The following is a 12,729-nucleotide window of genomic DNA, read 5'->3' as shown; positions in this document are numbered from 1 at the left end:
TGACCGGACCGGATCAAGCAGGAGCATTTTATCGAAGTAGTGTTCATGCAATCGGTCATCTTACCTTCTTTGCAAAGGCCAAAGTCAGCGATCTTCACATATCCCTCTGTGTCCAGGAGCAGGTTGTCCAGCTTCAGGTCTCTGAGGGTCACACACACACTTCCCGTTATTTATACATACACACACACACACACACACACACACACACACATATATATACATATACATACATACATACATACATACATACATATATATATATTTCAGTGACGTGCGGTCAGGGGAGGCAGGTGAGGCTCTGCCTCACCTGTCATCATGGAAAAATAATATATAATAATAAAACCATTTATATTGCTATTTTCACCCTCTGGTTTGTACTATAAGGTATCTATTTTTTACTTAGCTTAACCAGTTCTGCTGATTTTTTCTTCAAAATCGCTGGATTGTCACATTTTCCCATTCAAATGCTCAGAAGCCCCGCCGGTGAGGCAGCAGCAAGCTGAACCTCACCTGGGATTGCACAACCTCTAGCTAACTGCATTGGCTGCCATTCTATGAGAGCATGTGCGTCCTTGTCTGTATGCCGACAATAAAATGGCTAAAAAATATTTAATATATGGACTAATTTTTCATAATTTAGCTTATGTATATAATGTACAAGTGTTTTTTTGTCACCAACTGTGTGTGTATCGTGTTTTGTGTGCGGAGGAGCGATCAGAAACGGCAGAGAACAGACTCGAGGTGAGGCAGGCAGTTCTCTTGCCTCATGGCAGGGGGCGCTCATGATCCCAGATATTGTGACTCCACAATATCTTACAAAAGAGTAAGACACAGTGAGCTAGCCATGGAGCTAGCCATATAGTAAATAAGTAAAGTACAGCGATACATTTGTTTTCTCCTCTCTTCCGACATCAACATGAAAGACTACATTTCTACACTTAAACAGTTTTCAAAAGTGGATTTTCAATTGAAGCAGGAAATAATAGCTAAGGAAGACCAACACCGGACTGAAAGTTTTGCTTCGAGACAGTTTGATGATTCTCAAATGGAGTAGAAAAGACATGCCGAGAATAGACTTGGCTTTGGATGAACGGATATTTTTGTGCAGAATTAGCGGTGCATGAATTTCAATGATACATAAAGGTAAGACAGCAATAAGATGTTTTTTTTTTAAATGAAATGTGAGTTTTTTTGGGCTACAGTTTGTATGTCTAAATAATTCAGTAAAGTAGAAGCGGTAGCTAATCTACCACAGTAATTATTTATTAATAAAACATTAAGCCTAAAACATACTACAACAACAGACTAAATATTCAGTTCTGTGTGCAAAATAAATTCTTGAATGTTTTTTGGTGCTAAATCCTAAAACATGAAGTGGCATTGCTGTCGGTTGCTATGGCAACGAATCTGCATAGCTTGGCGAATACAGATCACTTTGCTGTGGATCATAGCACGAAATCAATACCTACATTTTTAAGTTTCACTGAGTTAACGCGGCTATGGATGACATGTAAAAGATTAGTCTTTTTACCCCCCAGCGCTGTATGCTTCTGCGAAATTTCCGTACATCCGTAAAGTCATAAGTCAGTGCCTCACCAGCAATGAACCTCACCGCACGTCACTTTATATATATATATATATATATATATATATATATATATATATATTCCAGAGTTCAAGTTTATTTTTAAAAACATATTAGTGAACATGTACATGTAAATACATGAGGTGGCTCATTTCCATCTCTATTCCTGTTGGCAAAAGGATAAAAAACACTAAATAAAACTACAGAATAAAAAATACATAAATCACCTTAAGATCTCTATGTTTTACTAAATGCTGACATTTTTGGCTTTCAAAGAGCCAGTTTTTAAAATTTTTTTTAAAAATGAGATGAGAAGTGAAAGGTCACATATATACGTCTAGTTAAAACTAGCTTGACCTACTTCAGTTTTCCTATGTGGAACTGAACCATCAAAAACAAATCAAAAACAAAGCTGTTTTTGATTTTGTCCAGGGATTTATGATAAAGTGTCATTTCACTATAAACCAGTGAAAAAATCCCTTGGATTTGTTTCCCAGAGGAACGTACCTGTACACTATCTTGTGGTCGTGTAAAAACTGTAATCCCAGAACGACACACGCTGCATAAAATCTGCAAGAGGACAGAATGGCAATAAGAACATGGCCGTCACTGAGGAGAGCAAAGAAACAGGGAAAATAGTTTGAGCATCAAATCAAATGGTTTTCACACTAGTTGTGGTTGTGATGGTGACGGGGAAACTCCTCAAGCTGGATGAAAGCTAGAGATGCACCGATCAGATTTTAACATCTGTAACCTGGAGACGGGATACAGTGTCCAGGAGCTGGACTACCTTCTCCTGGACACTGACGGGGTACAGATATTATCCCATTTAAGGGATAATACTGAAACAAATTCTAGATCGGTGCACTATCTTGTGGTCGTGTATAAACTGTATACGACACACACTGCATAAAATCTGCAAGAGGACAGAATGGCAATAAGAACACGGCCGTCACCGAGGCCATGTTGTGGTTGTATGAGTGACAATGTTCCAAATCCATAAGGGCAGATCTATTTAGTCTGTGCTATGCTCTGAGCAACATCATGCTTTAACATTCATTGTTAAATTATATTTAGAATTCCTAATTTCACTTTCTGAACCTTTTAAAGAAGGTTTGCTGCAGTTTATTTTTATATGTTTGACCAGGGTAGTCAACCTGTTGTTTTTGTCAGTTTCAATCTCTTTATTATTTAGTTTTATATTGACTGTTCTACTCCTAATTGCACTGACTGAACAAATGAAAGTTGTTTTACATATTTGACCGAGCTTGTGAAGCTGTTGGTGCATTTAAGTGTTTGTACAGGTGCAGAGTTATCAGATTCATTTGTAACTCAGTGCATTTACGTCTGTTAAAAAAAAAGAACATTTTCAGTCAATTCAGCTCAATACCAAAAATGTCGCCAGTGGCGTTCAGAATGTGTGTGTGTGACCAACAGGAAGCTGCGGCGCCACTCACACGGCCCGGGGCTCAGAGAACACGTCGGCGTGGATGTGCATCATCAGGTCGCCTCCCGCTGCGTACTCCATTACAAAGCAGACGTGCTCCGACGTCTGGAAACACGCAAACAAGTTGACCAGGAAGGGGTGGCGGACGCTGTTGACCGTCTCAAAAATCCTCTTCTCACACATCAGACTGGAAGACAGAGACAGAGACGGCTGGACTTCAGCAACAGGCAGGACTTCAATGGAGTTAGCATCAGGACTAGCATGATGCTAACCTTGTGTGTTCATATACATGATAAAACTACAAAGTATGTCTGAGGCGCCTGCCATTTGGCACTCATTTAAAGGGCCAGTTCAGCATTTTGAAGGAGTTGAGATTTCATTTCAACATCTCTAGTTACAAAATGTCTCATATTAGAGTTCAGCTGAATTATTTTACACTTAGAATAAAACATTTATGTGTGCCATTTTTATAGCACAATTTGAGATTGATTAAACAATTATTCCATTTGTAAAATCAAAAATATTTAGAGATGAGCCTTAAAGATGAGCCAAAATTGTTTAATAATCATAGTAATAATAATAATAATCAAAGTAGAACCAGTATTAAAAAGAAGCAGGAGTTGTCTAAGTTTAACAGTTGTTGGCTTAAAAATCTGGGAAGTGAGTTCATACACCAACATATGATGGACATGACTGTTTTTGATGATGACACTTGACAAACTGTATTGTTTGTTCTCAAGTTGGTGTCTGTCTGATGTTTTTATGATGTAAAGAACTTTGAATGGCCTTGTTGATGGAATGTGATATACAAATCAAATTGACTGATTCATTCACAAGTTGTAGCTTGAGATTAATGACAAGAATCCTTAACCTTAGAGAGTCTGGCATTATCGTTAGTGCGTCCAGTCCAGTCTGAGGACAGTTATAACTGCTTACCTGTCCACCTCATCTCGAGCCACAATGTCTCCTTTCTTCAAAGCTTTAATGGCAAACATCTCGCCTGTGCTTTTGTATTCTGATAACAGCACCTGAAGAACAAAAATGAATAGGAAATCGGTGAGTTTATTTAAATCTATCGGAAAGGCATGACCCAAATATGGCAATCTGGGAGAAAAAATAATGTTTGAAAGGAGCATGTCTGTGAGAAAACAACCAGAAGAACTTACCTTTCCAAAGTGACCACGTCCAAGAACAGCCACACATTTAAAATCTTGGAGACTGAAGTGGAACTGCTCTTCTTCCCTTGAAGAGAGATAAATGGATGCAATGTTGGCTAGAGATGCCAGGGGGCAGCATTTACACAAATAAAAACCAGTGGATATGTCACAGATGTAGAATCCAAAACAGTAAAATTGTGAGCGTCTGACAAAGATAAAGACCAGTCGGTCCTACCTTATCTCTGAGTCCTTCTGGATGGAAGTGAGCTCCAGGTTGGGATGCTGGAACTCTGGCTCCAGAACCCCGTCAGCGTCTGGTTCCAGAACCGTGCTGATTCTCTTGTTCAGGAAGTTGAATTCACTCAGTGCGTCCTGCAGACACACACAGGTAATGACATGTGTTGGGTGGAGCGTCATCACAGATACCGTGCTGCTCCTGTGACAGAATCCCACCTCCACTTCCTGCTTGTTGGGCATCTTGTTCTGTACAGGTGGTTCTCTGACATCATCAGGTGCTGCGTAGTGTTTGGGTCCTGGTGTGGGTTCTTTGTCGAAATCCAGCTTGGTCACCAGTGGATCGCTGTGAGTGGAGCAGAGGAGGGGGAGTTTTATTTTACATCTTTTAAGAGACAACAGAAGAACCCTCAAATTATTCAGCTTCACCTTACAGTCACAGTTAGATAGAAGGAGTTCACCAATAAATCTGACCCAACTTCCTTTATTTTGTTAGATCAGTGATCTGAAAATCAGCCACTGTCCTCTTTGTCTTTCTGCTATGCAAGAGCTGACTATTAGCCCCGCCCACCAGGTCAACTTGCAACTTTGTAGCTCTATGAAGAGATTTAAAAAGAAAAAAGAAAAAAAAGAGAGAAAAAAAGAAAATTTGGTATCAGCCTAAATCGGTTTTAAAGATTGGTGATCGGCCAGAATGCTCAGACACACAGATAGAAATATACCAGAAGTGTGCTGGTAACTTCAAAAAATACATACACTAAAGAACATTTGACCAAGTTTTAAAATACAGAAGACATCTTTGTGCATAAATTTGACTTCTCGCCCCCAAGCAAAAGAAAAAAACAGTTCAAAAGCAACATATACAGCCCAGAATGATGTGCTGGTTCACCTGCTGGGTGTGGGCGAACCAGGAACGCTGCCATGGCCCATCTCAGGAGCTTGGGGGCTGAAAGAGTTGGTGCTGAGATTGGGTATGGCTCTTCTCACCAGCCGCCCCCAGGTGGCGATGTTGATGTTCATCTGGGGGGCTCGTGGGAAGGTCTTACCTGATGAGAACAAATGAGAGGGAAACAAAACGAGGAATATGACGGAAAGCATGGGCTGTGTGAATCAAAGGCAAAAAGGAAACAACATTTCAGATCAGCTAATTTAAAAAAAATTATTTTAAGTAAGGCGGTTTCATTTCTCTAAATGAGGGCTCTGCAGCCTGAGGCTCTTATTAACTTTGATCTAAAACACTAAAATATTAGTGTTTTAAACTACAACAGTAATAAAAAAAATGCTGCTTGTTTTCATGTGATATAAGCAAAACATTTTCACAAAGAGTAACAATAATATAAAGAATATTCTTTTTTTTTTTTAAAGTAAATGTCCTTTGGTTGCAAAGTATGTGTTTTTTAAAGGAATTTTCTTTTAAAGATTTTATGTTCCATTGAAAAATTATGTTCATTCTTTTAGTTTTTAGGTCTTATTTTAAGACCTAAAAACAAAAACAAAAATGCTTTTTTCAACCCTCCTGCGGTCTTAGTGTGTCATTCAGCAAAAGTTATGGTTGGACAGCGAGGAAGTGCTAGGCTTGTCCCATCAGACCATCAGTTCCCGAAACCACACACACAAAAAAACATGTAAAAGCGTACCTAGGATCAGTGCAACCCCGCTTGACTGTGCACAGACTAAAAAACAGTAGGGTCTAATGGACCCCATCTCCTTGGGAGGGTCAATTTTAATAAGTTAAGCTAAATAAAATAATTGGCTTCATATAGCTTTAGTATTTCATGTAGCATCATTCATTAAAAATAAAAAAATCAAACTTCCACCACAGTCCACCGTAAAACACTGATGTAGCAGCAACACCTCACCTTGTTGTTTAGAGAAAATCTTTTTTTGTCTTTGTAGCTTTGGTCTTCTCTCAATAACAGGATTGAAAAATGTTACCTTAAAACAAAACAAGAGAAAAAGATAGTTAGAATAGCTAAAAAAACAACACAGCTTTGGTGTTCACTGTGACACCAAAGCTGTGTTATTCCTACAGCAGATTATGAATATAGAAACACTTATCATCCTTTTATGGGCTTGAAGTACTTGGTGTGTGTGGCTGGACCTACCTCAGCAAACAGCATCCCCTGTGGCTCCAGGTACAGACACATTCCATGACGCTGGTTGTCCAGGAAGTCCTCCAGCCTCAGGAACTTGACAGCGCAGAGGGAACGCCAGTCCCGCCAGTACACAGAGATCTCCAACTCTCGAGACTGCGGGACAGAATCGGGTCAGCAGCAGCAGCAGCAAACATTTACTTGGAGCAGAACGGCCCAGCTGGCAGCGCAGGTGGAGATCAAAGGCAGATGTGTGTTACCCGATCCAGCTCCAGTGTAAACTTCTGGTCCCAGGCCTGGTTACTGACGGGCTTCCAGCTCGTCTGTCCGACCACCGTGTTGTCCAGCTTCAGGACGGCGCTGATCTCATCTGGAGAAAACACACTGAGCTGTCAGGTTGTTTCTAATAAGACCACAGTTGTCATTTTTTGGGGGGTTTATTATTAACTCATTATACAAACTGCTTAATGTCATTTTCTTAGTAAATAATCAGACTTTTTTTTTTTAGAATAGCTATAAGGTGTTTTACTAGGGGTGCACCAATTATCGATCTTTAAAAAGCCTGACCTGCTGATTCAGATTTTAGCCAACATAGTTTCTTTTGTCTGAAAAGTCACTGAATATTGCAATAAATTTGCTAAATTGGCAACAGTGGGGTGATTATTGTTAACCACACACATTAATTTCTCAGAACATTAATTTACCCTGGAACATTTGTGTGTGTGTGTGTGTGTGTGTGTGTGTGTGTGTGTGTGTGTGTGTGTGTGTGTGTGTGTTAGCACATTGAGTAGCACACACATGAGGTTGACTGATAGTGCTAAGACTGTTCTCCTGGATCTGATTGGTTGTTTCTGGCCAACTACTGCGATCTGCACATTTCTGCAGACCACAATAGTAGAAAAAGGACGAGGCGAAGAAGCTCCATCTTTGACAGGTTATCTGTCTCATATTCTACTGTCATATTAGTGACACTTTCAACAAATATGTAAAATACAACATTTTTAATAAAAGTTACATGCTGCAGCTTTAAAACACTATAAAACAAATCTGGGATTGGTGATATGTTGGACACCTGCTGGACTCACTCAGCGTTTGGGGACATAATCGACATAAACAAACCAGGTTTCAAACATTTACTAGACGTGCACATAAAAACCAGCGTTGTAGATAAAAAGGGAACAGGAAGTTAAGAAACCTCTTGTGAAAATGTGCGAGAATGGCCCCAGAAAGCTCCCCTGGTTCTTCAGTTTCCATGCCAACAGAGTCAGAGGGAGGTGAGGTGTACTTACTGGAGAGCTCCTCACTCTTTGTGAGGTTCCTGGAGCTCACGCCTCGGTTCCTGTTGGCTCGGCTAATGAAGGATGAGCGCGTCTCGCTGGGGCTCCAGCCAGGCAGCGGGCTGGGGGCCGCCTTGGAACGGCCGGGGACATTTTCCAGAAGGTCCTGGCAGCCCATGAGTCTGACATCTAACGTGCCTGAGGACGAAAGTAACGAACCAGTCAGTGTGTGGAAGGTTGCTCCAAACCCAGTCAGACCGTCTTTTTATACTGCAGCTGCAGCAGAAATGCAAATATGACTCGTTTAATGAGTTAGACTAGTCTAGTCTTGCATGTGGACTAGTATCACATTCAGGTTCTACCAATTCACAACAAGTAGTAATTAAATTTTATTAGAGGAAGCCAACAAACCGACTCTATGAGCGACTGTTGACTAAAATAAAATAAAACACACACCAGACCTACGAGGTCTAACTGACTCTCAGTTTTAGTTTTAAGCCCTGCTTACGAGAGCTTAATCCAGCCAAAGCCTGATACCTCAGCAGAATTAAATAAATCCCACATTTATATGCATCAGCATCAGCTTTAAAGAGAAGTCCACTCGTCCTCAGACAGATGATTACTGTAATAAACTCTATTAAATCTAACTTTGTCCTATCAGTCAATAAACATCTGATTGATAGATAGCTGTGCCTGAGGAAAGCAGGATGACTAAACCAACTGTTAGTGCAAGCCTGAGATTATCTTCTACTGCAAGGAAACATGAAGCACGCTGCATGTTATTCCTCACCATGAAGCATAATATTTATGGATTACTTTATGTAAAATAATTAAACACTCCTGTTTGTTTTCTCACCTAATTCAAAAAGATTCATCCAAGGTTATTTAGTGACACTGAGAGCTAAGTAGTAACTGTTGCTATGCGTCATTGTTCCAACTTTGCCTCCCTTCACACAGCAGCTTTTTCCTCTCTTTTATTTTTTGGTGGTTGTTCATAGAACTAATTAAAAGTGACTGAAATCAGAGTTCTGTTGTGAATGGTTCATAACTTCAAAGTGACCCACATTCACAGAAGAAGAAAGTAAACGACACACTGCAGTGAGATTGTTATAGAAGTAATAACAAAACACCACCATCTATGGATCACATTTAAAGTTATTCAGGAAACAGACATGATTGTGACAAGTTCATAAGATGGAGGAGGCAAATTTAAAAAAACACACAATTAAAAGAATATTAGCTGCAGCTTCTACAGAGAAACCTGTTGCATAGTCAGAACCAGAAGACTTCTTTTATAGTTTCATGTATGTACTGATCCACTTTCACTTCCGATACCGATTCAGATATCTGAGGTTTATATCGGCCGACACAGAAAAGCAGCTGAACTGACTTAAAACATTTATTTTTGTTTTAAACAGACATAATTAATGCACAGTACTGCATTAAAAATGTAGTTGTTAACTCTCCACCAATACAGCACAACTAAACACAACAATAGCTTGGTCAAACATATAAAAACAACCTTCATGTTTTCAGTCAGTGCAATTAGAACTAAGATAGTCAGTGTAAAATAAATGTTAAAGAAACTGAAACTGACAAAAAAAAAGTTGGATTGATCAAACATGTAAAAATAAATTGCAACAAATCTTCTTTCAATGATTTAGAAAGTGCAATTTAGGAATTCTAAATATAATGTAAAATAAATAAAACATGATGTCGCTCAGAGCACAAAGCATAAAATTAGACTGAATAGATCTGCCCTTATGGATCAGGTGCATTGTGATGGATACCTGATCTAGATCTGTTTTCAATATCAGGACCAATACAGATACTAATATCTGATTTGTGCATTTCTAGTTTCATAATAATAATTTCTAGCCATTGTTTACGTCTAGTTCTACCACATCTGGCTTCTTCGGGTGCAGAATTATCAAGTATAAAAGTCTCACTGCTCACCCACACTCAATGCAAACCTCTAAAACTTCGATTGCAAAATCTGAATTGTGCTTTTAGAGGTTTGTATTTTCTTATATTTGCGCTAACCATGCTGTGAAGAAGATGCATGTGTATATATCTTTGGCCCAAACATGAGCTGGTTTTGTGAGGTGTTTTGACTAGGCCGGTCCCAGTGCAGCCAGGCTGTGGGCGAGTCTACAGCTTGTTCAGGCACACAGGTGGAGGGGTGTGTCTGCACAGGCAGAGAGGAAACACTAAAATACGGGCATGGCTTTACAAGACTAACAGGTTCGCTAATGTAACATTGCACTGTGTTGATGTAAACAGTAATGTTGCATTTTATAACCCATCTGGAACAACATCAGCCAAGTCAGGAGGGTGACGTCACACTATCATCCAAGATCTGCATTAACAAATCACTGTACGGTTGTGGGTTTCTGATGTGCAGCCGAGCTGTGTGTGTGTTACCTGTGAGCGCTGCGGGCTTGGTGACAGTGCTGTACTGGTTCTGTGTGGAGATGATGCTGGACCTGGGGCTGAGGGCGGGGGAGGACAGCAGAGACAGCTCCTCTACGATGGCGCTGCTGCGAGGGTGGTTTTTTGGCAACTCGCTAAGGCGCTCCTCTAATGAGTAACGCAACAGGTCCAGCTTCTGGCTGGACTCGGTAAAGCGAGCCTGCGCCTGGAAGAGAGCAGCCAATTAAAACCGTAAGACGCAGGTATGCAAGTCGAGAAGAGTTGCTTTGAATGTTATAGTTTACACTAAAACAGTCTTGCCTCTGAGTGAGCTTTCTTTTCTGTGACTTTTCCGGAGCCCAGCAGCTTCATGACGTTCTTGGCTCCCTCTGCCACTGCAGACTCTATCCTGGCATGGTGACACAGCTCCTCCACCCGCAGGTCCAGAGGACTGATGATGGACTTGTCAGCTAGTCAGAGAACAAACCAGCACACAGCTGTTAGTAACTTCAGGATGGAAACAACAAAACAACCTCTTATAGGCGTAACTCATATCCCACATGTAGAGTTTTGTACAGCAATTTTAATAGCATCATATTCCATTTTTCTATGTCTTATGGAAAAGTAAAAATAATAAGCTTTGCAGTTCTTACACAACATTTTATAAACATGATCAAGCTGCTTTTATTTAAAACAAAGAAAAAAGCAATATAAAGTCTTGAAATAATAAAACTAGCTGATTATTAAAGCTCTAATGATGCCTTTTTTCACATATAAATCTAAAAATATTTAGATTTTGAAGCTTGGATTAAAGCAGACAGAGTAGGTCTGTCATGAAAACAAGTTCAGCCTGACGATAAATTGTCCCAGAAGTTATTGCAATAAATTATAATTTTGTTGTTTTGAGACAATTTTCTAGAAATGTAATGGTAATGGCATAATAACTCAAGAACACATTCTCAGAGATCAATAGTCTTTAAATTCTAATGGACATCTGACACTAGACCTAGAAAGGGTTTTAAATATCCAAAATAATGAAACAACAGAAACAACAAACAAAATGAATTATGGAGTCTCTGCAAACAAAACTGTCCTTAGTTGAGACCAAAGTACCAGGCAGAAGACAGAAAGAAAAAGAAGAGAACAATGATAGATCATACAAATGGAAATTATTGAGTTTGTTGTAGTTTATTATGCGATTAATTGATTTATTACTTGATACGACAGGCTTAAAACAGAAGGAAGAATTTGCAAGAGTTTTCAAGTACAGTTGCAACAACGGGGGTGTTCTGACAAATCACAGATATTTAAAAAGCCTGACTTGATGATTCAGATGTTTTTGTTGCTTTTGTCGCCAAATATAGCAACACAGTTGCTAAGTTAGCAGTACGCTGAATAATGTTAACCGCACACATGCAGATGTGACCTGGTGGGTGGGGCTAACAGTCAGCTCTCTCTCTCACCACAAAGTAAAAGAGGACAGCAGCTGATTTTCAGCCCTTTGCTGAGGTAGATGAAATTAGAAGTAAGATTGATTTCTCATTAAGCATTGGCCGATTGCTGATTTCCAAAATTGAGAAAATTGGAGCTGTGTTGTCTGCGATGGACTGGCAACCTGTCCAGGGTGACCCAGCTTCTTCCCTGAAACGTCTTGCTGAAGATAGTCACCAGTACCCCTCCTGACCCCACTAGGAACAAAGGTGTAAAAAAATGGATGGAGGAAGCTAAACTGTACCTACTTTCAAGTAAACATTGGTGGTGTGCAGCAACAGGTGAGGGAGGAGAAGCGCACCATTACTCTGGCGCTTCTACCTCCTTTGAGTTTTAAGAACTTTAAACCGTGCAAACTTCACTACAACAGAATACAGATCATTACATCATCGTCTTTAAAAGCAGGTATGAAACAAAGCACTGTCATTATGAAACAGCTCTATTCCATAAGTAAAAACTTGTGTCAAATCAACCAAGGATTGGCGAAGAGGCTAAATTATCTGTAGTTGTGTAGCCCTGGTCAGTAAATGGGTGTGGCAGCTCACCCATCAGGTCATTGCTCTCAAAGCTCAGCTCCGTGGCCTGACTGGCCTTCAGGATCTGCATTCTGATGAACTCTATCTTCGTCTTGCTGTCCTGAAGCATCTGCTGAGCGGCGGCCAGTAACTTGCGGTCCTGGTGGTGAAAAACAAAAAGGAAAATCTACATTAGAAAGTGTTTGTCATGAACAACAGAGTTAAATTCATATTTTGTGGTTTGAGGAAAAGCGTGGACGTCACATGGCCCCCGACCTCTAGCCCTGTTATTTACTGACGTCATAAACCATCTGACCACCTGCAGAGGGAGACCAGATTTGGCGCCCCAACCTCAGCTTGTGCCCTTAATTGGACCTGTGGTACAACTGACCACATGGAAAACTGTGTTCACTGCAAACAAAGCAGAATCCTATTGTGGAGTTCCTCCTATTTGCTGTTCCTCTCATGCATGCAAATACACACACACACACACACACACACACACACACACACACACA

The 12,729-nt window shown here is 40.1% G+C and overlaps 1 protein-coding gene across 2 annotated transcripts in view; it reads right to left on the bottom strand.

Moving 5' to 3' along the window:
- pkn2a (protein kinase N2a) overlaps positions 1 to 12,729 on the bottom strand; it is a 39,151-nt gene that overhangs the window by 1,549 nt on the left and 24,873 nt on the right. For both annotated transcript variants that reach the window (XM_007568727.2, XM_016680024.1), the window contains exons 5-19: positions 12,242 to 12,371; positions 10,527 to 10,675; positions 10,218 to 10,431; positions 7,806 to 7,991; positions 6,777 to 6,886; positions 6,529 to 6,672; positions 6,283 to 6,358; positions 5,313 to 5,469; positions 4,643 to 4,769; positions 4,425 to 4,561; positions 4,199 to 4,274; positions 3,969 to 4,060; positions 3,043 to 3,219; positions 2,093 to 2,155; positions 65 to 141 (exon numbers count right to left, since the gene is read on the bottom strand). In XM_007568727.2, coding sequence (XP_007568789.1) covers positions 65 to 141; positions 2,093 to 2,155; positions 3,043 to 3,219; positions 3,969 to 4,060; positions 4,199 to 4,274; positions 4,425 to 4,561; positions 4,643 to 4,769; positions 5,313 to 5,469; positions 6,283 to 6,358; positions 6,529 to 6,672; positions 6,777 to 6,886; positions 7,806 to 7,991; positions 10,218 to 10,431; positions 10,527 to 10,675; positions 12,242 to 12,371 — 1,915 coding nt within the window. The remainder of the gene's footprint in view (positions 1 to 64; positions 142 to 2,092; positions 2,156 to 3,042; positions 3,220 to 3,968; positions 4,061 to 4,198; positions 4,275 to 4,424; positions 4,562 to 4,642; positions 4,770 to 5,312; positions 5,470 to 6,282; positions 6,359 to 6,528; positions 6,673 to 6,776; positions 6,887 to 7,805; positions 7,992 to 10,217; positions 10,432 to 10,526; positions 10,676 to 12,241; positions 12,372 to 12,729) is intronic.

This window comes from Poecilia formosa, unplaced genomic scaffold (assembly GCF_000485575.1).
Source record: "Poecilia formosa unplaced genomic scaffold, Poecilia_formosa-5.1.2 Scaffold230, whole genome shotgun sequence".
NCBI lineage: Eukaryota > Metazoa > Chordata > Actinopteri > Cyprinodontiformes > Poeciliidae > Poecilia > Poecilia formosa.
Note: the sequence above shows the minus strand (reverse complement) of the source record. Positions and strands in the feature narration are given on the sequence as shown.